The sequence below is a fragment of the Silene latifolia genome, chromosome Y (assembly GCF_048544455.1).
Source record: "Silene latifolia isolate original U9 population chromosome Y, ASM4854445v1, whole genome shotgun sequence".
Classification (NCBI taxonomy): domain Eukaryota; kingdom Viridiplantae; phylum Streptophyta; class Magnoliopsida; order Caryophyllales; family Caryophyllaceae; genus Silene; species Silene latifolia.
In genome coordinates this window covers 427,886,519-427,912,226 of record NC_133538.1, presented here as the reverse complement: position 1 = coordinate 427,912,226, position 25,708 = coordinate 427,886,519, and the positions used below count along the sequence as shown (strand labels likewise).

Below are 25,708 nucleotides of genomic sequence, written 5' to 3'. Positions count from 1 at the left end.
CCTTTTATCCTTAATTTAGCTGGATTGTATCCATGTCTTGATTTGGTAACGATATCGCTGCAACTTTTCTATTTAATTCGCATTATTGGTGTCGTAAACCTGCAAACAAATTAACAACAAAAATTTACATTCTCAACTACATAAATTACAAAAATTTACATATATACACAATGTTTTGGTAAAAATTTACCGGGTTATTAATTTAATTAGTGAGTGATAGTGATTAATCTATGGCCAATGACAGAATGAATGCAACGAATTTAATGTGCGAACGAACAACGAAATAAGAGAGTGACACGAGGAATTTTGGTGACGCGGAAAACCCGATGTGGGAACAACAGCGAGGGGAGTCGAAATCCCACCAATTTGGCACTATAATCGAGACGGAATTATACAAGTAAGGAAGTACAAGGACTAATTTTCTATTGGGATATTGCTAGATGGCAGACGGAATTGCGTGAGTATGAGCGTTGAAGTGTGTCGAAATACCCCTCTTTTATAGTGCTTGCTTGCTAGGGTTTTGATCCTCAATTTCTTCTCAGATTCTGCTCTTGATTTCCTACTTCTGTTTCCCAGAAAATAAAAGGTAGTTACATGACTTGGTCTCCCCTTCTTTTGCGTATGACTTCAAATGCCAGTGTGTTTTCTTGTTGATTAATCCAACGGTCCCCACACTTTACATGTCATCAATCACTTTGCCTTTCCTTCAACCAATGGGAAGGTGCCACATCATATTAATAAAAAGGTAATTTTTATCCCTAACAATTGCCCCCAAATTTCCGTCTTAAAATATTTTAGGCGGGAATTTCGACTCCGAAATGCTTCAAACTGACGGGATTTGACAGTGCTGCCAACTTTAAACTTCCCCTCAATTAATCTTCTCCTACCGTTACTTTATGTCCCCAACTCCCCATAATTGCTGTTAGGACTTTCTGCCTCTGAACAAGCTTTTGCCCTCTGGTTCTATCATACCCAAGGGTACACTTGCTACGGTTCTGACTCTGAGGGAGAAGAATCGTGCTGAAGATGCCTCCAAGCCAGCAGGGAAGAGAAAAGATGTCTCTGCCTCTGCTTCTGGTTCCCGTGCAAAAAGGAGATCTGCCTCTGGTGCAACCAAGGAGCAAGTTCCCATTGAGGTCACTCCTCTTTCTACGAAGCCTCCTATTCCTGGATATGTTCCACCTCGTGGCCTTACCTTTACTTTTGGGGATCCCCTACTTCTGAGCCCAACCCTGCTTCTGAGTCCAACCCTGCTTCTGAGTCTCCTGTCTCTAGGTCCCCTACTCTTGTCCCAATGAAGTAGCACTCAGATTCCCAAGAGATTTTGACATGGCCAAATATGCTCGTGACCTGGGTCTGATGGGTCATATGCTGTTTCCTGCTCCCAGATCTGCTCTAGGAAAAAGGGCTTTGGGTGATCTGGTGGATCGTGCTGCGGAGCATTCCTTCGAGGTGAAAAGTATTTTTTTTTCTTTTTTTTTTAGTCCCTTGCTTGTGGTTGGTAGTCTTTTCAGATGGCTCTGTTTCTGTGGGAGAAGATTTCTCCCTTGAAAGCAGAGAGGGCTGAGATTCTGGAGCAGGCGAAGGCGGATAAAGAAGGCAAGCTTAGGATCCAGGCCGAGTTGGATACAGCCCAGAGATTGTTGTTAGAGGAAACTGCTCTGAAGCAGTAATTGCAAAGTAGCGTTTCTGATGCTGAAAGGCGTATTTCTGGTGCTGACAAATGTGCTGCTGATGCCAAGAAGCGTGCTTCTGATGCTGAGACTCGCCTCTCACAGATTCTAGACGATAAAGCCTCCTTGGTTTCTAAGGTGCAAATGCTGACCTTGGGGACACTTTGATGAACGCCCTTGCCTATGCTTCTATGGAAACCAAAATCGAGTGTATAAAGGCGTTTCAGAGTGGAGAGCATCTGGCCTGGAACCTGGAAGCAGAAGAGGAGAAACTTGCTGCGGACTTCCCTAAGGGTATGAATCTAGACTTGGTGCCTGGTCTGGAGGGAGAAGGTGTTGTTCCTGCTGGTGCTCCAGATGCTGAGGAGGAGGTGACTTACACTGCTCCTGCTACTCAGACAGCTGCTTCTGGGGCTGTCGAGCACATTGACCTGGAGTAGTATTTCCTGCAAATGAAACTTTGTTTTGCTTTTTAGATAGTATTATGCCCTGTGTGGCATAGTATGTAGTTTTTGACAAACAATTTGGGATATTTTGGTCTGGTCCAGGGGACCAGGCATGTTTTGTTTTTATGACGAACATATGCAGTACTTTTCATTTTTAGATATGCTTTGTGTCGTACCGTTTCTGGTGTTTCTTTTGATTTGTGCATGCACTTTTTACGCTGTATGTTTGGCCATCGTTGTTTGATTGTTGCCTAAGGGATCTAGTTCGCCCACTCGTTCAGAGAAGCCAGGCTTGCGTTGGTGCTTATGCAGCGCGGGAGACTGGTTGTCCCGATTGTATGTGCTTAGCCACGAAAACACGCCTTCTGTTGTAAACGCAAGCTCTGTCAGATTAGTTTGCATTTTTATTCAATTAGCCATTTATTTGAAAAATATTTATGAAAAAGAATTTATTTACTTGGAATGTTTAAAATTATTGACGTTTACAAGATAAAGTTCAGAGCCAAAGCATATTTAAGTCGAAATATATACAGAAAACAATTTTTTAGAAACAAGGAATGTTGAAATGTGTGCCGAAAAGACTTTTAGAATCAGAGAAGGTGAAAATGTATGTAGGTAAATTTTTCAGAAACAGAGAAGGTGAAAATGTATAGGAAAACATATGTGAGTAAATGTTGGAAAAAATTTCCTACATACATTTTCACCTTCTCTGTTTCTGAAAAATTTTCCTACATACATTTTCCCGGTTGTTGACCATGCTGGTCGCTTAGGTGAAATACTTTTTCAAGTGGATGATGTTCCAGGTTCTGAGAACCATTTATCCTTCCATAGTCGTGAGTCGGTATGCTTCATTTCCAACTATGCTTTCCACTTGGTATGGCCCCTCCCAGTTGTAGGCGAATTTTCCTGCTTGCCGGTTCTTGGTATTCTGGAAGACTTTCCTCAGGACCAGGTCTCTTACCTGCAGGGTTCTTACCTTCACATTCTTGTTATAGCTCCTGGCCACCGTCTGTCGGTATGAAGCCATCCTAATCTGAGCGCTGGTTCTGAGCTTGTCTACCGTGTCCAGACTGCTTACCATTTCCACCTGATTCCGGTTTTCTATTATGCATCCATACATGTGGGTTGAGACCCTGACCTCGGATGGAATGACTGCTTCTGCTCCAAACACCGGGCTGAAGGGAGTTTGTCTTGTTGCAACCTTGGGTGTGGTTATGTCAGCCCAGAGAACCAAAGACAGCTCTTCTGCCCACTTGCCCTCTCTCTCCTCCAGCTTCTTTTTCAGGTTTTCCATGATAATCTTATTGCTGGATTCGGCTTGTCCGTTGTACTGGGGGTTCCTAGGAGTAGACTTCTGCAATGAGATATTCCACCTGGGAGGATGATTATGCTTCTATCCATTCGGAGAAGTAGTCCGTTATGGCGAGCATATAGACTTTGTTTCCTGGTGCCTTGGGTAATGGTCTCATGATGTCCATTCCCCACTTCATGAAGGGCCAGGGTGAAATGACCAGATGTAGAGGCTCCGCTGGCTGGTGGCTGACGTGGGCGTGCCTCTGACAAGCATCACATTTTTTTGCGAACTCCACGACATCTTTGCGCATTGTGGGCCAGAAGTATCCCTGCCTCAATACCTTGTTGGACAGGCTCCTGCCCCCTGCATGGTTTCCATATTCTCCACTGTGGAGAGCATGCAAAACAGCCTGAGATTCTTCCCGATCCAGGAATCTGAGGTAGGGTCCAGTGAGGGATTTCCTAAACAAGACACCATCAATTAGTGTGAAACTGGATGCTTTCATTTTAAAGCTCCTTTCCTCCTTTTTATCTGCTGGTAGGATGTTATTCTGCAGGCAGTCCTGGTATGGTTTCCTCTAGTCTGGAGTATCTTCTTCACTGCTGGTGTTGCACAACACTTCTGCTTCCTGTTCAAGTTTCAGTATTGCTGGCTCCAGTATGTGGATAATTGGTATTGTGGAGATGGCTCCTGCTTTAAAGGTTACCCCTAAGGTGGCTAGCGTATCTGCTTCTGCGTTCCGGTCTCTGGGGATTTGTTTGATGTTGAAAGTGGGAAATCTGAGGGTCAACTCCTTTGCTACGTCTAGGTATGCCATCATCCTGCAGTCCCTGGCTTCATAAGAGTCATTTACATTGTTAACTATAAGTTTAGAATCACTGCAAACCTTGAGGTGTCTGATTTTCAGATCCAGAGCCAGCTTTAAACCCAGGATCAAGGCCTCGTATTTTGCTTCGTTGTTTGTGGCCTTGAATTCACATCGTACCACCTGAACTATGAGATCTCCCTGGGGTGATTTGAGGACCAGTTCTACTCCTGCTCCTCTTGCATTGGAGGCTCCACGTACTTGTAGTTCCCACACTTGTTCTCCTTTTTCTTCTTCCAGATTCAGAATATCTTGTCCTGCCTGGGTTTGGAGAGCCGGGCAGAAGTCATCCACAAAGTCTGCCAGAGCCTGAGACTTTATTGTTGTACGAGGTTCCAATTTCAAGTCATTACCGCTCAGGTGCATGGACCACTTAGCCATCCTTCCCGACAATTCCGGTTTTCTCATGATAGTCTTAAGAGGATAATTAGTTATCACAAAAATTGTATGGGACTCAAAATAAGGACGCAATTTATAGGATGTCGTAACGAGTGCAAGGACGAGTTTTTCAAGTGATGTGTACCTGGTCTCTGCAGGAAGCAGAGACTTACTGACGTAATATACTGGATGCTGTGATCCCTCCTGCTCTCGTACTATTACTACACTTACTGCTGCTACTGTGATTGACAGATATAGGAATAGTGGCTCTCCTGGTTCTGGCTTCGACAAGAGTGTAAGAGTGCTGAGATAATGTTTTAACTCCTGAAATGCTTTCTCATGCTCCTCTGTCCACTCAAATCTTTGGCTTTTTTTTGAGTATATCATAAAACAACCTGCATCTGTCGGAGGATCTGGATATGAACCTGTTTAGGGCTGTCACTCTTCCAATCAGACGTTGGACGTCTTTTGGTTTTTGCGGTGACTCCAGCTGCAGAATTGCTTTGATTTGTTCGGTGCTGGCCTCTATCCCCCTCTGGGTCACCATGTACCCCAGAAATTTTCCACTGGAGACCCCGAAGGTACACTTTATCGGATCCAGCTTCATCTGGTATTTTATGAGGGTTTTGAAAGTATCTGCCAGGTGCTGGTGGTGTTGTGAAGCCTGCTTTGATTTGACGACCATATCGTCTATGTATACTTCCATAGTTTGACCTATTTGCTCTTTAAACATCAAGTTTACCAGCCTCTAGTAGGTGGATCCTGCATTTTTAAGTCCAAAAGGCATGACGTTATAGCAATAGATACCTCGCTCGGATCTGAATGCCGTCTTTTCCTAGTCGTTAGGGTGCATCTTTATCTGGTTATAGCCGCTCCAGGCATCCAGGAATGTTAGCATCTCGTGACCTGCAGTAGCATCCACCATGACATCTGTTTGGTAGTGGAAATGGATCTTTTGGGCAGGCTTTATTTAAATCTGTAAAATCGACGCAGACCCTCCACTTGCCATTTTTCTTCGGAACCACCACCACATTAGACAACCATTCTGGATATTTCACCTCTCGAATCTTTCCTGCAGCAAGCAGGTTATCTACTTCCTGGTTTATGACCTGGTTCCTTTCAGAAGTAAACTTTCTTCTTTTCTGCTGAACAGGTTTATAGCTTGGATCCACACTTAGCTTGTAGGTTATCACACTTGGGTCTATCCCTATCATATCATTATGTGACCAAGCAAAACAGTCCATGTTAGTTTTCAACAACTGAACGAGTTCTTCGCGAATGTTACCTGTACATTCTAATCCAATTAGTACGGTTCGTTCTGGGTGCAGCACGTCCAGGGTGACTTCGTCTAGTTCTTCCTGCTGGGGCTCAATATATTCGTCCTGGATGCGCTGCCTCTATAATTGCTATGCAGGTGAGCCCGTTGTTGACTTCATAGCCACTTTATAGCAATCCTTAGCTTCTTCCTGGTCCCCACGTATCTCTTGCACACCCCAAGGCGTTGGAAACTTCAGACACTGGTGGTACGTCGAGGGTATTGCCTTCATCTCGTGGATCCAGGACCTGTCAAGGATCACATTGTAAGTAGAGGGTCCATCAATAACCAGATACCTTACCTGTTTGATAACACCTTCGGCATAAGTTGGAATGACGATCTCTCCTAGGGAATGCTTTGTTTCGCCACTGAAACCAACCAAGGGGACCACCTTCTTTGCTAGATCCTTTTAACTGAATCCCATTCCTTTGAGCATCTCTAGCATGATTAAGTTGACGGAGCTTCCGGTATCCACCAGGATCTTTCTCACCTCATAGTTTCCTATGGGGAGCGTGATGATTAAAGCATTGTGGTGTTGTTCTAGAGCAAACTGAGCATCTGTTTCGTCAAAGGTGACTGATGGAAGATTCTGGCGACTGATCCTGCAGGAATACTCTGGCTTATCTCCCTTTGTTCTGGTGGCATACCTCTTTGCTGCAGAATACGTCAATCCGCATAGCTCCGAGCCACCTGTAATAACATTCACAATTCTAGAGCATTGGGGAGGGGGGGGGGGGATGACAGAACCTGATCTGTAGAGTTCACTCTGGTAGTGCCTCTGGGTAGGAGGTGATCCAGGTTTATTTGATCATAATGATACTTGACTTCCTTTCTGAGGGAATGGCATTCGTCTGTGTCGTGGGTGTTGCCGCCATGGAACTCACACTTTTTGTCAGTATCCTTTTTGTTGCTGGAGTATCCTTCTGCTGGTGGTTTGGGCCATCTGACTCTGCGACCCATCTCCTGCAGGGCTTTGAAAAATCCTGCAAGATTAGTGGTGAAATCATACCCACTTACCTTCGGAAGCAGATCTGGATAGTCTTTTCCTTCCGTGCTTCCAGAAACTTTGTGCACGCTTCTGCTGTAGGGTTTGGATCTTTCGCTCCTCTCTTCCACCGGGGCTTTTTTGGATACAGGTTCTGAATTGTACGTGCCTCTTATGGGTGCCAAGTCTTCCTCCAGCCTCTTGATAGCAATCGCCTTTGATTGTACCTCCTCAAAGGTAGTGCATGGATGCATGGTCAGGTTCTTGTATAGATCTGAATCCTAGTGCAGTCCCCGACGGAAGGCTTGTATAGCGGTTGTTATATTGCACCTCAGAATTGCCACCTTCTCCTTGTTGAACCTATAGTAATCACGAGTATATTTCTCAAACCCTTGCACTATCCGGTAGAGGTCACTGAGCTGCTTCTCCGGCTTTCTGCTGCTGGTGAAATGCTGGTTGAATGCATTAACTAGGTCGGCGAAGTTGGTTATACTTTTATTGGACAGGCCGACGAACCACTGCAGGGCTGCTCCAGAAAAGGTTGATCTGAATCCTTTGCACATACAAGCTTCCTTTAAGGGCCCGGTCGCGGTTATCACCATCATTTTATGCTTGTAGTGGTTGACGTGATCAAGTGGATCTGTGGTTCCGTCGTAAAGCGTCATGGCTGGTGGTACACATCCCTTAGGAATGCCGACGAGGGTTATGTCGTCCACGAACGATGAGTCTGCATAGTTTTCTCGTGCCGCTTTTTCTAATGGACATGCTACGCCTGGTATCCTGTACATTAGATCCCTCAGCTCCTGGTATTGCTGCTCCAGCGAACTACGTGCTCCTGCAAGGGGGTTAGAAACAGGCGGGAAGGAACCAATAGGTGTACCACCTAACCAGGGCCCTCCAGAAAATTGGCCGATCTTTGGATGATTTGGTCACCGATGTTGTTGCGATTATAATCCGGCCGCCATCCGGTATGCGCCAGGCCTCCGATCCATGCTCCACTGGTGAACTGGCTGTATGATGGAAGTGATGTGTTGATGACAGGTCCAGTTGCCATCCTGATGTCTGGTGTGCGGGAGTACCTGAAAAGGGTGAAAAGTCAGATCCTGATGGAGTGCTAAACAAGGCATTACCTGGTGTCTGCTGCAGGCTGGGTGGATTGTCAAATGACAAGCATCCCAATCCTCTGGGCTCGATTGGTTCACTGGTTGTTACTCTTGCAAGGTCTGGTCTGGTGACTAGTTCTGACGGAAATGATCGACTCGATCCTCCACCGTTGGTCAGGTTCAGGGCCTCAGGTGCTGATGCTGGTTTGGGCTGGACTGCAGTCACGATTTGAGCAATCAGGTTCTGGTTGTCCTTCCTCAGATCCTCAACGGCCTGACGCAGAGTATCCATCCCCTGAATCATAACCTGCATCGGGTCAAGCACTGAAGATTCTCTGCTTCTGAGAACTTCTGCACCTAATCCCCTGGACGCAGCTTCACCTCTGCTGGGGCTGCTTTCCCTGCTGGATCTGGGCTGGCTAGGCACACCTGCTGCCTTGGGTATCTGCGGTGGTTTAAGAGGCAGAGGCAGAGACATGGTTCTAGGTGACATGCTGACGGGGACAAATTGGCTGGATCTGGGCTAACTGGGCGCGCCTGCTGCCTTGGGTATCTGCGGCGGTTTAAGAGGCAGAGGCAGAGGCATGGTTCTGGGTGACATGATGACGGGGACCATCTGGCTGGATGCTTGAGACGCACTTACTGATCCTGCAGATGCAGAAAAAGGTCCTGCTCTAGAGGACAGGGCTGACATACTCTGGCTGCTGGACGGGTTCTGGCCGGTTCCGGCCATGGTAGCGGTCTGGTTAGATCTTGCGATATTTGGCTATAGAAAATGATCACTATGCCCCACGGTGGGCGCCAAACTGTTTTGGTAAAAATTTACCGGGTTATTAATTTAATTAGTGAGTGATAGTGATTAATCTATGGCCAATGACGGAATGAATGCAACGAATTTAACGTGCGAATGAACAACGAAATAAGAGAGTGACACGAGGAATTTTGGTGTCGCGGAAAATCCGATGTGGGAACAACCGCGGGGGTAGTCTGAATCCCACCAATTTGGCACTATAATCGAGATGGAATTATGCAAGTAAGGAAGTACAAGGACTAATTTTCTATTGGGATATTGCTAGATGGCAGACGGAATTGCGTGAGTATGAGCGTTGAAGTGTGTGGAATGAGATGTCCTCCTGAATGCTTCTCCCCCTCTTTTATAGTGCTTGGTTGCTAGGGTTTTGATCCTCAACTTCTTCTTAAATTCTGCTCCTGATTTCCTGCTTCTGTTTCCTAGAAAATAGGAGGTAGTTACTTGACTTGGTCTACCCTTCTTTTGCGTAAGACTTCAAATGCCAGTGTGTTTTCTTGTTGATTAATCCAACGGTCCCCACACTTTACATGTCATCAATCCCTTTGCCTTTCCTTCAACAAATGGGAAGGTGCCACGTCATATCTAATAAAAAGGTATTTTTTATCCCTAACACACAACTGCGTAAATTTAAAGAGAACTAGTATCGAAAAATACCTTTTTTCCAAATGCTTTTCAAAACCTGACACCTTCTTGAACCTTCTTAATGGTACTAATGGCTAGTTATCCAAAGCTGCAATCCTTTATTCACTTAAGCTGGCATAAGAATCAGACGATAATGGGAAAACAATATCGACCAGAGGTGTAAATGCATGAGCTAGTAGATCACAATTACTCAATTAGAGAGAACTCAAACAACATTAGAAGTAAAGATTGAGAAACTACCTAAACATTACACATTATAGACAAGATGCATAGTCCAAAAAATAAATGTCAATTATCAAAAACACCCATCATCAAGAAAGACGATGATTAAATAAATTGAGCATGTTCCGATACTACTAAAGCCATAATGTTCAATCCTGTACAACAAAGTCACAAAACACATATAGTCATAGCTGGTATACCATTATGTCAAATTGAAGTCCCTTCAAAAATAAAGCAAAATCCGACACTTTCTTACACCACAACTGTACAGGTAAATACAACTATTCTCAGGGTTAACATCAATATAAACTATTCCATAATTTGTTGCCTTAAACACTGACATTGCTTCATAGGATATATAATATCATGTAAAATGCTCACTAGACTTCTACTTAACAAAATAAACCCTTGAAGTAAAGGTGTATAACTTACTGATAAATTGACCATGCAGTTATATATAATGTCATGTAAAATGCTCACTAGACTTCTAGTTAACTAAATAAACCCTTGAAGTAAAGGTGCATAACTTACAGATAATTTGACCATGTAGAGCACTAGAAGAAATAAGACTATCATATAATATTCCAGATAGGTGAGATAATTTGGATAACAAAGTGAATAAAAAGTGATTGTGATACTATCACCATTTATCATCTTATTCAGTCTGGCTCAGAATGATTCAAGCATGATTTTACGAAACTACCACAATGAGTTCAGCACTCGTTTACTCTTTTCCTTGTACACTTTCCATCTCAATATGCAGTTCAGCGCGAATTTCTGTCTCAAATCTCAATTACCGCAAGTGCCACAGAAACTATTAATTAAAAGTATCATTGATGAGTTAAATTCAACTGATACAACCACACTCCAATCTATATAGCATGTTCATATCAAGAGCTATCAAACAATACTTTCTAATGCCCCTCCATATTTTTCTCATCATTCAAACAAAACTAATATAATGAAAAAACGATAATATAAATACTGATTATCAATTTATTATATGTACCTCTATTTATTCATACAGTAGCGTCGAAGGAGAGCGGTTTAAGAACAGCGGGTGAGTGTTAGAGAAGTAGTTACAGCGTGGTGTCAAAACGAGGACGTGACAAGAGAAGGCGACTGTGGTGATCGGCCAGGTGTGAAGGAGGGCGACAGTGTGCAGTATGATGATCGATAATGAGTAGGGCAAAAACAAATACCAATTGTACTGCAAAACCACAAAAAATTAAGAGCATTCCATCGAACATATAGACAACATAACTAATTGAATAAAGGCTGATTCTTGTTTGATAATTATTTGATATTATACGCAAATGGTTCAGTAAAGTATCTACGTGTCTTACATTACAAAGTAGAAGTGGGTGGAAGCAATTCTCTTCCGTATATTCATCAAGGGTTGATACTTTAAACTCTAAATTAATATATTATAGCATAGGGTTAAGGCTACTCCTTATCCCACTAACAGGGCCTACAGTAAGATTGTTGAATTGCGTCCATTTTTCCATTTAGGCAGGCAAATGACATTGAAAACAAACTGACGAAGTGACGACAGGTATGCAACATTAACACAAACACCATTATCATCCTCACACAAAAACAAAGCTAGCCCATATAGGATTTTAATCACTATATCCATCCCCAGTAATTGTTGTATAATACAGTGATTGTTCGTCTGTTCCAATTGTAGAATGGTTCTTCCGTATGCTAAATACCCCATTTATTGATTATAATAACAAATGACCGTCTTATTCTACAATTTGTGTTTCATTCCATATCCAAGTTGACGACCTCACATCAATACGACACAGCAAGAACGAGTATTTCAGAAATCAAACCTCACAAATTCCATAACAAACTACTAAAGGGTTCCAATTTCCAAACATAAATATTTGCATTACAACAACCCGAAACTAAATCAATTATCTAAATGAAAGATATCATCATAAACTACCAACTCTACATTTCCAGCTCCACCAATACAAAATCTTAATCAAATTTCCCCAACATTTTTATTCATTTTCACAAAAAAATAAATGAATGAACAACATAACCATTTGCGTATAATATCAAATAATTTTGGTAAAACGTGAAATTGTACTGTTAAACTGCAGAAAATCACGAACTTCTGAAAACTCATTGAGATATTTCATCAAACAAGAATAGGCATACTTAATTGGCCTGGATAACAGCAAATTAACAATAACAACAATCAAACTGAAATACATAACTCACGCACCTGAGGTAGATTAATCCTTAAAGATGAAATTGCAAGTAATGGACAAACAGATGGGGCGAAAATCGGCGGCAGAGGAAGATAAATAGGTGCGGCGGTGGTCGGTGGCAAACCCTATCTAACAGTTGAAGCCGGAGATGGTTATCGAGGATAAGTTAAAATGGGGTGTACACCGTCAAACGAGATGGATATTCTGATTTGTAGTGGGGTGTTCAATGTTAGGGTTTAGGGAGATGAAAAATTTGTACATTAAACAACTTATTTTACATCATTTATCTTAAACCGGTGCAAGGAGAATGTTTTTACGTCAGTTTTTACAACGTTTATATTAAAAATTGACGTTAAGGAAAATGCTTTTACATCAGTTTTGTTAAAACCGAGGTTAAAACTGATGGCAAAAATATTTCTTTACATGTTTTGTAAAATAACTGATTTAAATAAAAAACTGTAGCCCAATTGACATCGGTTTTTGAAAGAACCGACGCTATTTATGAACATTTACATCGCTTGAACTAAAAGTGATGTCAATGTGGCGATGTCAATAAGACTTTTTCTACTAGTGTTGATATCTACTTGGCCCAATATCCTCCCTGCTACCACATGGCTCAACAAGGGTATATTGACCCTTATGGACCTTTGCCTTCTTGGGCACAACCAGAACTCTTGTTCCCGAACCAAGGCTACCAAAGGAACAAAGGAAACCAAGGAGGAGACCAATTACCTTTGCCTTCTTGGGCATATTGTTGGTCACCGTCGCATTCGTTTGCCAAAAGACCAATTGCCAAGTGTTAAATGCCAATCATAAAAATGGCAAGAAATGTGTTTAATGTTTAGAGTTATTTAATGAGAATACTCCAAACTATTAAGGTACTTGATAAAGTCAAAAGTGTCGAGTCAACAAGGCCTTCTTAGGCCTAGTTTGTTTGATTTAAGGGTTATTTTGTAAGAACAATGAGTTAGTCTTCCCATCTCATTGATTATCCTGATTAATGCATGTGTGGAGATTTGTTTTGAGAGGAGAGTCCGGAATCCCGAGCAAGAGCCTCTAGCCACACTCGTAAGCAAGCAATCAATTGAAGACGGCTATACGTGAGCTATTATAGGAGTTAACTTCCCTTGGTGTGAAGCATGAAGGCTAAGTGATGAAGAAATTGTGAAAAGGAAGAAGCATTTTGGGACGGAGATCAGTCCAGGACGCAGCCTGCATCTGTTGACGCAGACCTGTGGTGGATGACGCAGCCTGCGTCGTCCTCGGCCTTGAAGAATTGATACACCGTCCTTAATCATTTTGGTTGAAGCCCAAATCCGTGTTTAACCTAGATGGGGGTGCAGCCCTATATATAGTTCATGTTTTGAAGACCTAAGGAGGATATTATTAGGCAATAATCTCAAAAACTTGTATGAGAAGAGAACATGGTAATTTAGGAAGAAAGTTGTAATCTTTTGACATTGAATGTTAATCTTTCCACATTTCTTGGGTTCTGTAACACCCTGGTTTATAAAAGAAGTCCTCGTCAAGACATTCCCTAATAAAACGGACTGTTACCATCTCGGTTTCCCGAGGTAGTGAATAACAAATTAAACTCCAAGGCAATTTATATAATATTTTAACTTAATTATTACAAATCCTCTTTTCAACTCAAATTACAAGAACTGACATAAATAAAAGTGAAAGTCTTCTAGATGATGATCTAGCTACTAAGTCGTCTGATCCAGTGTCTCACGCCCATCAAGCTCCCGTCCTATCTCTTAACCTGTCAAGTCTGCTCCCCATAAAAAGGTTCATCACAGGTGTTCACGAATACACAGGGTCAACCACGAGGTTGAGTAGGGAAAACAATGAAACAATAAAATATGATATGCATGCTCCTCCGTCACCTCCATCTCCATCTCAACTCATATCTCATATCTCATAACCCGGACAACCCAACCATACCGATCCCCGGTAGACTATATATATCGACCGTAGCCGATCCGCATTTCCTTGTTGAGGACACAGGGCAAGTCTGCAGAACCCGCCTGGGCCTTATCACAACATCACATCGTATCTCAACATCGTCACCACCACATCATCCTCCAACTCCAATGCATATGAAATGCTCAACAAAAATTAATGCAATGCAATATGTATATAATTCATGAATCGATAAATCATAAAGTCATGCCGATTTACCCGATGTTGTGATATCATACTCAATACGATAAATTCAGTCAATCACTTCCCGTATATAAATCATAACGTAAATCAACAACCAGGAATCAAGTCAACACAATTCAACAACGACGATAATAAGACAAGTTTATTTCCCTACCTCAAAGTGCCGACAATTCCAATTAAGCGATTAAGCGATCCAGAAAGTAAAGCAATGAATTTGATTATCGATCCTTCACGAATCCGTCACCTAAAACAATTATAATATTTATAATTACTAACTACTAAATATAGACATCTCCCAAAATAGAAACTTTCCCAAATACTGATCCGACACCAAACTTATGCCCAACTGATAACTAAAATGACCCGATTAGTATTTGACCCAACTTCCCAACATAGGAAGCTACTAAAGTAGAATTTCTTCAAATGGAAACTTTCCCGATATAGTAACTTTTCTCTTTTAACAAACCCGACTCAAGATAATTAATTATGATTAATTATTATTTTATTTTAAACAACTCGGAACTAAAACCCAAAATGGTAATTAAAGGATTAACGAATTATACGATTAAGAAAACCCGACTTGAATTATTTAACTGACTCGGGAATTAAATTGGGTAATCAATATGATAATTAAACGAATTATATGATTAAGAAAATCCGAATCAAACATTAAACAACTCAAACATCCCGACTCAAACCCGTCTCTAATTAATTTAATCAACTCGGGAATTAAATTAAATAACTAATTTAATGAATTAAACGATTTAAGACAAAACCCGAATCAAACATAGCACAATCCCCACAACCCGACTTCACACTCGCCCAACTCCTCACGCGCCGCCTGAAAACACCACGACAACCACCAGCCGTGGTCCCCACTTCGACCCCACCACCAACAACCACCACGGCACTGTCGATTCGCCGCCGCGAGTCGAACCAGGGCTGTCATTTGTCCAGTTCACCACCACACCTCACCAAACGCCCTATTTTCACGACTCACCACCACCGCAGAATCGTTACTTAACCCCGCCAAACCACCACGACCTTGCTCTCCGTCGCCCACGAACCCGGACACCGTGGCACCACCACTTCGACCTCCCCCGATTCCACGGTGGTGCCACCCCAAACCTAGCCATTCTAAACCCACCTGAAAACCGCTGCTTAAACCCGTTTACTACCCCATGTCGATGCCGCCTTGCACAGCCACAACCACCACCTATAACCACCCTAACCACCACCGCTACACTCGTCACTTACCACTCTACCCCTATACCCCATCCACAACCACCATAAACACCTCCCTAAGTCACGAAACACCCACAAACACCCGACAGAAAATATGAAAACAGGGGAAATGGGGTTGCTCTTACCTTTTTCCTGCCGCCACATCCGCCACCAGGGCCGCCCATTGACGTCGACCATAGCCCCTAGATCTTCCCTGCTGTGTCGTCACTCACCCACGGCCACTCTCTCTCTCTCTCTCTCTATGCGTGAAGATAGAAGTTGGAGCTGATGAAAGGAGGGAGGCGGCTGAGGGAATAAGAGAGGAGGGAGGCGGGTTGAGGGCACTATTAGGGTTAGGTTTAGGGTTAGGGTTAGGGTTTAAATGGGCTTAGGGTTAAATGGGCTGAATAGTTATTGGGCCAACTCACATGGGTTAGCTCACAAATTCGAATTCTTATAAACCCGTCACAATTAACTTATATCGATACAACGCGAGTTAATTAAAATAGTTTACGTAATTATCGACTCAACAATTAACCCGATATAATTAGTAATATAAAATGTATAATAATTAATATATAATAATATCCATTTAATTTATTATATAAAAATACGGGGTATTACAGTCTTCCCTCCTTAAAATGAACTTCGTCCCGAAGTTCGCTCCCGTACCCAAACCTCAGAAGGGTGTTGTATATCGTACATACGGACGTCACGCATTTCTAACACGGTTAACACACGCTTTTGACACTTTAATTAAACATAACAAATACGGAATGTTACATTATGCCCTCCTAAAAATAAACTTCGTCCCGAAGTTTAACTCGTCTTTACTTAACTAACTAACTATAACTAATAACTACATGAGAACACAAATGCATAAAAACTAAATATTCATCTGAGAACACCGTCATCTTCCATCTAAATTCCGATCTCAAACTCAAGTAACTCAATAACCATGGTCGCACTGGACCATAAACATAACTCCCGTTATCATCACTCGGCTCATAGGCCAACTCATAACTCATTACCAGTAGTTTAATCACACTCTCCTTTTTCACATCAACCAACTAACCGAAGTAGGAACAAAACATATAGAACTCATTTGTATAGGTACCCCACAACTAAACATCAACTTGGTCAAACTACAATCTACAAACAAGTGCAATTTAAGCATTAATATTTTACAATCCTACCCAACTAAAAACATGGTTACGTCCTCGTAACCTTCATTATTATAACAAGGTTCTCAAACTACTGCTAATAACTGAAAGAGGATAAAAGATTCACAACTCACGCTCAAGTTAGCTAATCCTTACCAAGGACAATCAATATACAGACTCTCTCAAGGAAGCTACCGTTACCAGTAAAATCATTAGTAATTATCCATTTTACCAATGTTTTTAATCTCATACCTTAGAGACATAGGGGATCAATCAATCCTAAGAGGAGAATTAGGGTCAATACTTGATAAATCGATTTATGAAAATTTATAACCTAATAGGTCCAAATCGACTTTCCTTCACATAATTGTACAAATTTAGGTCAAGACACATAATCACCGATAAAATGAAGCCAACCAGATTTAAAGTATTTATTAGCCTAGAAATATTTTTAATCCTCATAGCAAAGTGTTTGGGATTCATTCACGAATGACGAAAGCACATTGATTGGCAAATTTTTCAAATATTCATTACATGTTATGCTAATATCAACATACCATGTTAACACATAACTCCCTTAAATCATCACATTACCTTTCCCGTTTTGACATTCGTAACTAACCACAACCCACCAATTCACTACATGAACGAACAACATGACTAAATCAACCCACTACTTGTGACTCCGTTCTAGTTTCATTACTCCAGACTAGCAATTATCATGAAACCATTCAACCGACATTAATCGGCTGGAAATCTCATTCGAATTTATACTCATACGACAAAATTTGACTTCACTTTCAAAACTTTTACTTTCATACTGGACGGTGAATAATTTTCTCGACATAATCTTATAACAAGGCCGTCATAGAATCCATTTCAGCTTACTACGAAACTCCAAATCAGATAAACTTAATTCAATTCCTTCAACAAAACGAGCTTAGGTGTCGACTCATATATTGTAATTTACAGGTTCATCTTATTCATTTCAGTCCTATCTTTACTAATGAACGTCTATTACCTCAACATCAGGATTTTAGTTGCACTTCTTTACTCAGTTATATTCATGGCTCAATTAAGCGTAACTATAACAAATATCATTTAAACCAACACATATCATGTGAATCCTCAAAGGGTTATCTCGTTATAATTGCCATTATAATTATCACAAATAATCTGTATTAAAATATAACTGATAGTAACGACTCGAGAATATAGATATGTCAAATGTCGTGCTACAATTGCAAAAATCACTTTCGCATTTTATGACAATGTAATAACGAATATATCCAATAAGAAATAACGACACTGTTTATTATCATGTTATAGGTTTTAGGTTCAACTGAAATAATTTAATACGATGAAGGTAATAATTATAACTATGGGCACACAACTCTTATGAAAGGCATTAGAACTCAGATGACATCCTACACGTGTGAACATTTAGACACAATCATTACTACCACCCATGTGTAAACATTTAGACATAATTACTATAATTATTCATGCGAGTATATTAGAACAATCAAATTAACTTTTAACGCCATCAACTTTACCAAGATATGACCATATAGGTTTATTTTTATATATATCCGACCACTATGCAAATATGATGAATACGCCAGAGATATTACAACATGCCAATGTATATAAAACATGCAAACAACTGGACTCGTATAAAATATTTCACCCTTGATAAAAATCAATTTAAGCTATTCAATTTTACTCATACTATCATGCCAACAATGTTATCAACTAAACTTTAATTTTATCACTGGTTAGATACATAACTACTGAACATGTGTGCTACGATCGTCATATAAAACATTACAATTTCACATTACTACAGCTCATGAATTAGCCAAACAATTGTATGAAGTTTTAACATAGAACGCACATTTTAAATGTTTGATTTACGTTGTACCTTCCAAAAATCACGAATAAATAACTGTTTGATTAAAACTTGATTCATATTACTTTTATAAAACATGGTGAGTTCAAAACACAGGGAAAAAGAATTAGGTTTAAAGCACAAGAATTCCATTTTTAAAGAATTTTACAACTTAGTTGGTCCAAACAAACATGTGACAAAGAATTGGTCCAAAACTTGGGTCAGTTTGCAAAATTTACCGTTTAATATAGAGACATTAAGAATTTTCGTGGCTTATTAATTTGAAAACATATGCGACTCTTTTGATCAATGGAGTTGGAATTATATAAAAATTATTAATACAATTTAAATGAGGATTCTTACAAAATCGTTGGTCAAACATCACTGCACAGGAACTTCCTAACCACAGTTCACTAAAGTATTTATTACTCCTAATCCGTATATCATATAAGCATGAAACCAACGTCTATTGAACACTAACTCACGAGGCTATCTCTCATAAAATTTTCATCGATAGGCAAATAACAGAAAAGAAATGGCAGTAAGGTCAATTAAAGGGTAACACCAACCAGAACGAGTTTTATCACTAAGTCATTCATTTTCTATGTTCCAAACTCTTACAACCATACTATCGATACTAACCCATACCAACTTAGATCTCACACTGTACTTACGTAAACATATACCCCATAGAATCCCTTCGCATCTCGATCTACTCATTACATCTAAATCACGATTGTGATGACTAAAGATATGAAATTCTATCGTGTTTCTTATTACTATCACAAGACTATACTAACATGGCTTCGGGATCACATAACCGCATATTACTTAGTCATAGTAGTACTATCAACACATCATTCATACAAATTACTTACCGTAGCGTTGTCCTGCAAAATGGTTAGAATATATGGGTCTTAAAGTATACATCAACTCGATTATGCAATACTCAATGTATCATTTAGCTAATACTTAGGCAACGATAGATGAATTTCCTGTTCAACCTCAAGCAACTTTTCTACCCTTTCTCTCATATACACTCGGGGTTTCCGGTCAATCGAGAGGGCCACAGTTCGGTGTGAGGGGGCCCCTAACTCATACCTTACCTTAGTGTGCTCCTACTGAGTTCTATCCGGGTTCATTTTATTTAGACACATCCTATGTTCATTGGGCTCATTGGTTTAGGCATGAGGATCGTTCGCTCTGATACCACTTTGTAACACCCCGGTTTATAAAAGAAGTCTCCGTCAAGACATTCCCTAATAAAACGGATCGTTACCATCTCGGTTTCCGAGGTAGTGAATAACAAATTAAACTCCAAGGCAATTTATATAATATTTTAACTTAATTATTACAAATCCTCTTTTCAACTCAAATTACAAGAACTGACATAAATAAAAGTGAAAGTCTTCTAGATGATGATCTAGCTACTAAGTCGTCTGATCCAGTGTCTCACGCCCATCAAGCTCCCGTCCTATCTCTTAACCTGTCAAGTCTGCTCCCCATAAAAAGGTTCATCACAGGTGTTCACGAATACACAGGGTCAACCACGAGGTTGAGTAGGGAAAACAATGAAACAATAAAATATGATATGCATGCTCCTCCGTCACCTCCATCTCCATCTCAACTCATATCTCATATCTCATAACCCGGACAACTTGACCATACCGATCCCCGGTAGACTATATATCGACCGTAGCCGATCGCGATCTCACTGTTTGAGGACACCAGGGCAAGTCTGCAGAACCCGCCCTGGGCCTTATCACAACATCACATCGTATCTCAACATCGTCACCACCACATCATCCTCCAACTCCAATGCATATGAAATGCTCAACAAAAATTAATGCAATGCAATATGTATATAATTCACGAATCGATAAATCATAAAGTCATGCTGATTTACCCGATGTTGTGATATCATACTCAATACGATAAATTGATCAATCACTTCCCGTATATAAATCATAACGTAAATCAACAACCAGGAATCAAGTCAACACAATTCAACAACGACGATAATAAGACAAGTGTATTTCCCTACCTCAAAGTGCCAGCAATTCCAATTAAGCAGTTAAGCAGTCCAGAAAGTAAAGCAATGAATTTGATTATCGATCCTTCACGAATCCGTCACCTAAAACAATTATAATATTTATAATTACTAACTACTAAATATAGACATCTCCCAAAATAGAAACTTTCCCGAAATACGGTCCGACACCAAACTTATGCCCAATCGATAACTAAAATGACCCGATTAGTATTTGACCCAACTTCCCAACATAGGAAGCTACTAAAGTAGAATTTCTTCAAATGGAAACTTTCCGATCTGAAGAACTTTTCTCATTTAACAAACCCGACTCAAGATAATTAATTATGATTAATTATTATTTTATTTTAAACAACTCGGAACTAAAACCCAAAATGGTAATTAAAGGATTAACGAATTATACGATTAAGAAAACCCGACTTGAATTATTTAACCGACTGGGAATTAAATTGGGTAATCAATATGATAATTAAACGAATTATATGATTAAGAAAATCCGAATCAAACATTAAACAACTCAAACATCCCGACTCAAACCCGTCTCTAATTAATTTAATCAACTCGGGAATTAAATTAAATAACTAATTTAATGAATTAAACGATTTAAGACAAAACCCGAATCAAACATAGCACAATCCCCACAACCCGACTTCACACTCGCCCAACTCCTCACGCGCCACCGAAAACACCACGACAACCACCAGCCGTGGTCCCCACTTCGACCCCACCACCAACAACCACCACCCGGCTGTCGATCATTGCCGCCGAGTCGAACCAGTGGCATTTGGTCCGGTTCACCACCACACCTCACCAAACGCCCTATTTTCACGACTCACCACCACCGCAATCGTTACTTAACCCCGCCAAACCACCACGACCTTGCTCTCCGTCGGCCCACGAACCAGACACCGTGGCACCACCACTTCGACCTCCCCGAGTCCACGGTGGTGCCACCCCAAACCTAGCCATTCTAAACCCACCGAAAACCGCCGCTTAAACCCGTTTACTACCCCCATGTCGATGCCGCCTTGCATTGCCCACAACCACCACCTATAACCACCCTAACCACCACCGCTACACTCGTCACTTACCACTCTACCCCTATACCCCATCCACAACCACCATAAACACCTCCCTAAGTCACGAAACACCCACAAACACCCGACAGAAAATATGAAAACAGGGGAAATGGGGTTGCTCTTACCTTTTTCCTGCCGCCACATCCGCCACCAGGGCCGCCCATTGACGTCGACCATAGCCCCTAGATCTTCCCTGCTGTGTCGTCACTCACCCACGGCCACTCTCTCTCTCTCTATGCGTGAAGATAGAAGTTGGAGCTGATGAAAGGAGGGAGGCGGCTGAGGGAATAAGAGAGGAGGGAGGCGGGTTGAGGGTACTATTAGGGTTAGGTTTAGGGTTAGGGTTAGGGTTTAAATGGGCTTAGGGTTAAATGGGCTGAATAGTTATTGGGCCAACTCACATGGGTTAGCTCACAAATTCGAATTCTTATAAACCCGTCACAATTAACTTATATCGATACAACGCGAGTTAATTAAAATAGTTTACGTAATTATCGACTCAACAATTAACCCGATATAATTAGTAATATAAAATGTATAATAATTAATATATAATAATATCCATTTAATTTATTATATAAAAATACGGGGTATTACAGGTTCTTCTAAGGATATGGAAGGCTAAACTGTAACACCCCCTCATACCAAGGTACCTTACCAAGGACTAACCTAGCATGAAAGGCTGTTACCATCTCGGTTTTCCGAAGTTAGTATATCAAAGTTACAAATTCCAACAACATTTATTAAAGTATAAAGAGTTAGCGATCACATTATCTCAGACCAACTCAAAGTAAAAGTATGAGGATCTCAATACAATAGAAATCAAAGACAACTAAACTCGTAACAGCGGAAGCTAGACTCAAAGTTGTGAACCCCCCCCCAAAGACTATCCCATAGCTAAACATCTGCATCACCTGTCACATCCTGCTTATCACTCCCGAATGGATCACCACAGGTTTTATAAAACAACAACGGGGTCAGTTACTGAATAATCCAAGTAAGACAAGTGTATAAAGCAATCAGCTGATCATCCTCTATCCCCGGTCTCCCGATCTCACACAGTAACCGACTACACACCAAGGTGTGTAGCCCTGCCAGACTACCCATCGCAACAGGTAGCCCACGCCGCCAGTGGGGGACCGCAGCCAATTCCCACCAAAATCCCGCTCATCAACGAGCGATAACCCTGTCCCTTAATGTGCACATCCCCTCCCGTGACGGGTTCCACGGAGGGCGAACTAGGGCGTGAAGCCACTCCCGCAAGTGACTCCACCACAATCATCACAACATTATCACAACCACCACACCACAACCACACCAACACTCTGATGATCAGCAGACAACAAACATACACAATACAATCACAATCTTAAATCAATTAATAGTAAACTGAGTAGGAAAACCCTACCTTTTCGCAATCTGCTATGCTGCAATCGATCATAAAATATGCATAACAAATACCACTTCGTCACCTACAACAATTATAGGCAACAATCCCCAAATTAACCCAAAACAATAATTAGGGAAAAACCCTAAAGACAAGCTATTAACTGATTACAAAGCACCAGAGACTCACAAACGAAATCGAGACAAAAGACGGAAGTGTAGACTTGCAATCGACCAATTAGCCTTGAGAGTGATTAGGGTGATTAGAGAGAGAGATGAACGTCGTTAGGTTTTGATAAAAACAATTTAGAAACTGTAAACATAATTTATATAATCTCTAATCACCTGAACCAAACCACGGAAAATAACACCTGTCAGACCGGATACTCGGTCGAATATAGAGTATACTCGGTCGAGTACCCTCAACTCGGTCGAGTATTCCACATACTCGGCCGAGTATTCCTAGGCAGTAGCCAACCCAGGATACACGACACCCTTTACTCGACCGAGTAGGCCATACTTGGCCAAGTACCAGCTTAGGAAAACCGTAGTATTACAATCTTCCCCCCTTAAAAAGAACTTCGTCCCCGAAGTTCAAACCCAACCTAGAAAACATGAACACCTAACGCTAACTCCACCAACCAATCTTACTTCCACAACACGGCTCACGATATCGTCTCAACTACAGCATAGCCTCTCGACACTAACTCCATAATACTATCGGATACCCACAAAATAAGTGTTGCCAACTCTGTCTTACTTCCATAACGCTCACTAGTACCCTGAATGACCAAGACAATCCACCGGACAAGATCAACCATTAAAACGGAATGTTACATTCTACTACCCTTAAAATGAACTTCGTCCTCGAAGTTTACTCACACTCGTAAACATCATACTACTACAAGCACTGCCATTACCTGTGATAAAATCAACCCCAACACAAATCCATCTGTTACTCTACACCAACACTCTAACTTCCTATTATATTATAACATGTATAACCATCAAACTCTCTTTGTCGCATCCTACTCCTCTTAAGGTACATGTTACGTCCTCGTAACTCACTAATACTCGGTCCTTTGCTATACCTCCCATAAACCTCATTACCATCGCATGTCAACGATCACCCACTATAACCTCAAGACCTACAACCATTCCTATATCCAGGACTCTCTTTCTCTCACAGTTCTCGTGCCTCCAATTATTCTGTACTCACATAACATATAAATTAAAATCCTCGGTATCACCATTACTCCATCTCTTCCACATTACCGCAAAACGACATACTTCTATATACATATACACACATCTCCACGATCTTCACTCACGATCCATGATTATTACACACACTCACATTAGCTTCTCAAGTTCACCTCTTTTATTACCACAAAACTCACCCTTGACTTGACATGATACTAAGTCCCAAAACTTCGTACTTACTGTCCCAAGAAAAGGTGCTAAACAACTTGTAGTTTCCAGTTCATACCACACATGTTCCACAATTCTCTTGCCACAACTATGTCCACTAACGCCATATCTAAAACAAGATCAAGAGTATTCTAACAACCTCTCACAGTTGTGTCCTATTGACAGAATGCCATTATACCATGACCACAACCGAAACATACTCAACTTTCTTCCATATCCCACTCTACCCTCAATCCGAAGCCGAAACTGATAAGAAACATTAACAAACAAAACAACACTCGATATGCCAACACCGACACTAACAGCAAGCAACAGTAAACAAACAATAATCTGTTACAACATGAAAATACTCATATCACAACACGAATTACCGTGCCCAGTGCACAACACCACATCGATAGTCATCGCAACTCTTATAATCTCATAACACCGACTCAGTACCACTTTCTTGACCAGAAGACTTGATCAAAACCGCTTTACTAGATCACAGCGCAGCATATTACACGGAACAACAGATAATAACCTTATGAATACCATCTATACTATGACTCTTGAGGCCAGAACCTCACACTATTACTTACAGATATCATACATACACATACAAGTAAAACATATGACGCGGAACACACATATAACGACTCATAACTATCACACCATACCATTAATCGTGAGACCAGGACCTCACACAAAGATTTACACACCTTATGGACCCATAATCGAATCTAACTGGCCAATCCTAATCGCGTAAGTTACCACTTGATAAGAATACCTCTTGTCCGAACTTAACTCAGATGCCCTTCACAACATATCCTCTCACTCGCATAATTATCAACACTCGACGAACGTAACCATGTCGTCAGTACTAACTACTAGAAGACACCTCCTATATGCACATCTTATACTCCCTCACAACCATACATACCAATCAGTCTCCACAAAATCATCCTCTTTAGAACAACTAACTTTCCTATGTGACATCATCCTCGACAACTAGTGACAACACTACGGCACCACCATCCTTCATGTGACCACACTATTACTATCATTTCTTAATATAACAATTCATTTCCTCTCTTTGGTTATCATCCCATTAACGAACAACAAATCCATCAACAAAATTTACTTCAACATTCTTTCCAATTCCATCCTTAATTATATAATCATCTACCTCATCACCATAGCTTCCTACTGTACAAACACTCTACCAACTTTCCACTCCTTTAAATCCTCAACTCAGGTCTGACAAGTCATCCTGCCATTTATAAATATACTCCTCTAACTTATGTCCTCATGGTAGCATCACACAATTTCATGTTGCCAGGCTTTCAGGTCCCCTAATTCTTGTTAACGTTCAAT

The 25,708-nt window shown here is 41.0% G+C and overlaps 1 protein-coding gene across 1 annotated transcript; it reads right to left on the bottom strand.

The window, feature by feature from the left end:
• Positions 1–2,936: 2,936 nt before the first annotated feature.
• On the bottom strand, positions 2,937–3,413 carry LOC141632528 (uncharacterized). The gene has a single exon (XM_074445072.1). It carries the CDS (start codon positions 3,411–3,413, stop codon positions 2,937–2,939), a length of 477 nt encoding a protein of 158 aa, XP_074301173.1.
• Between the last annotated feature and the right edge of the window lie 22,295 nt (positions 3,414–25,708).

Excerpts from the sequence above, each read along its gene's own strand:
- LOC141632528 (XM_074445072.1), bottom strand. The coding sequence starts at position 3,413 with ATGGAAAACCTGAAAAAGAAGCTGGAGGAGAGAGAGGGCAAGTGGGCA.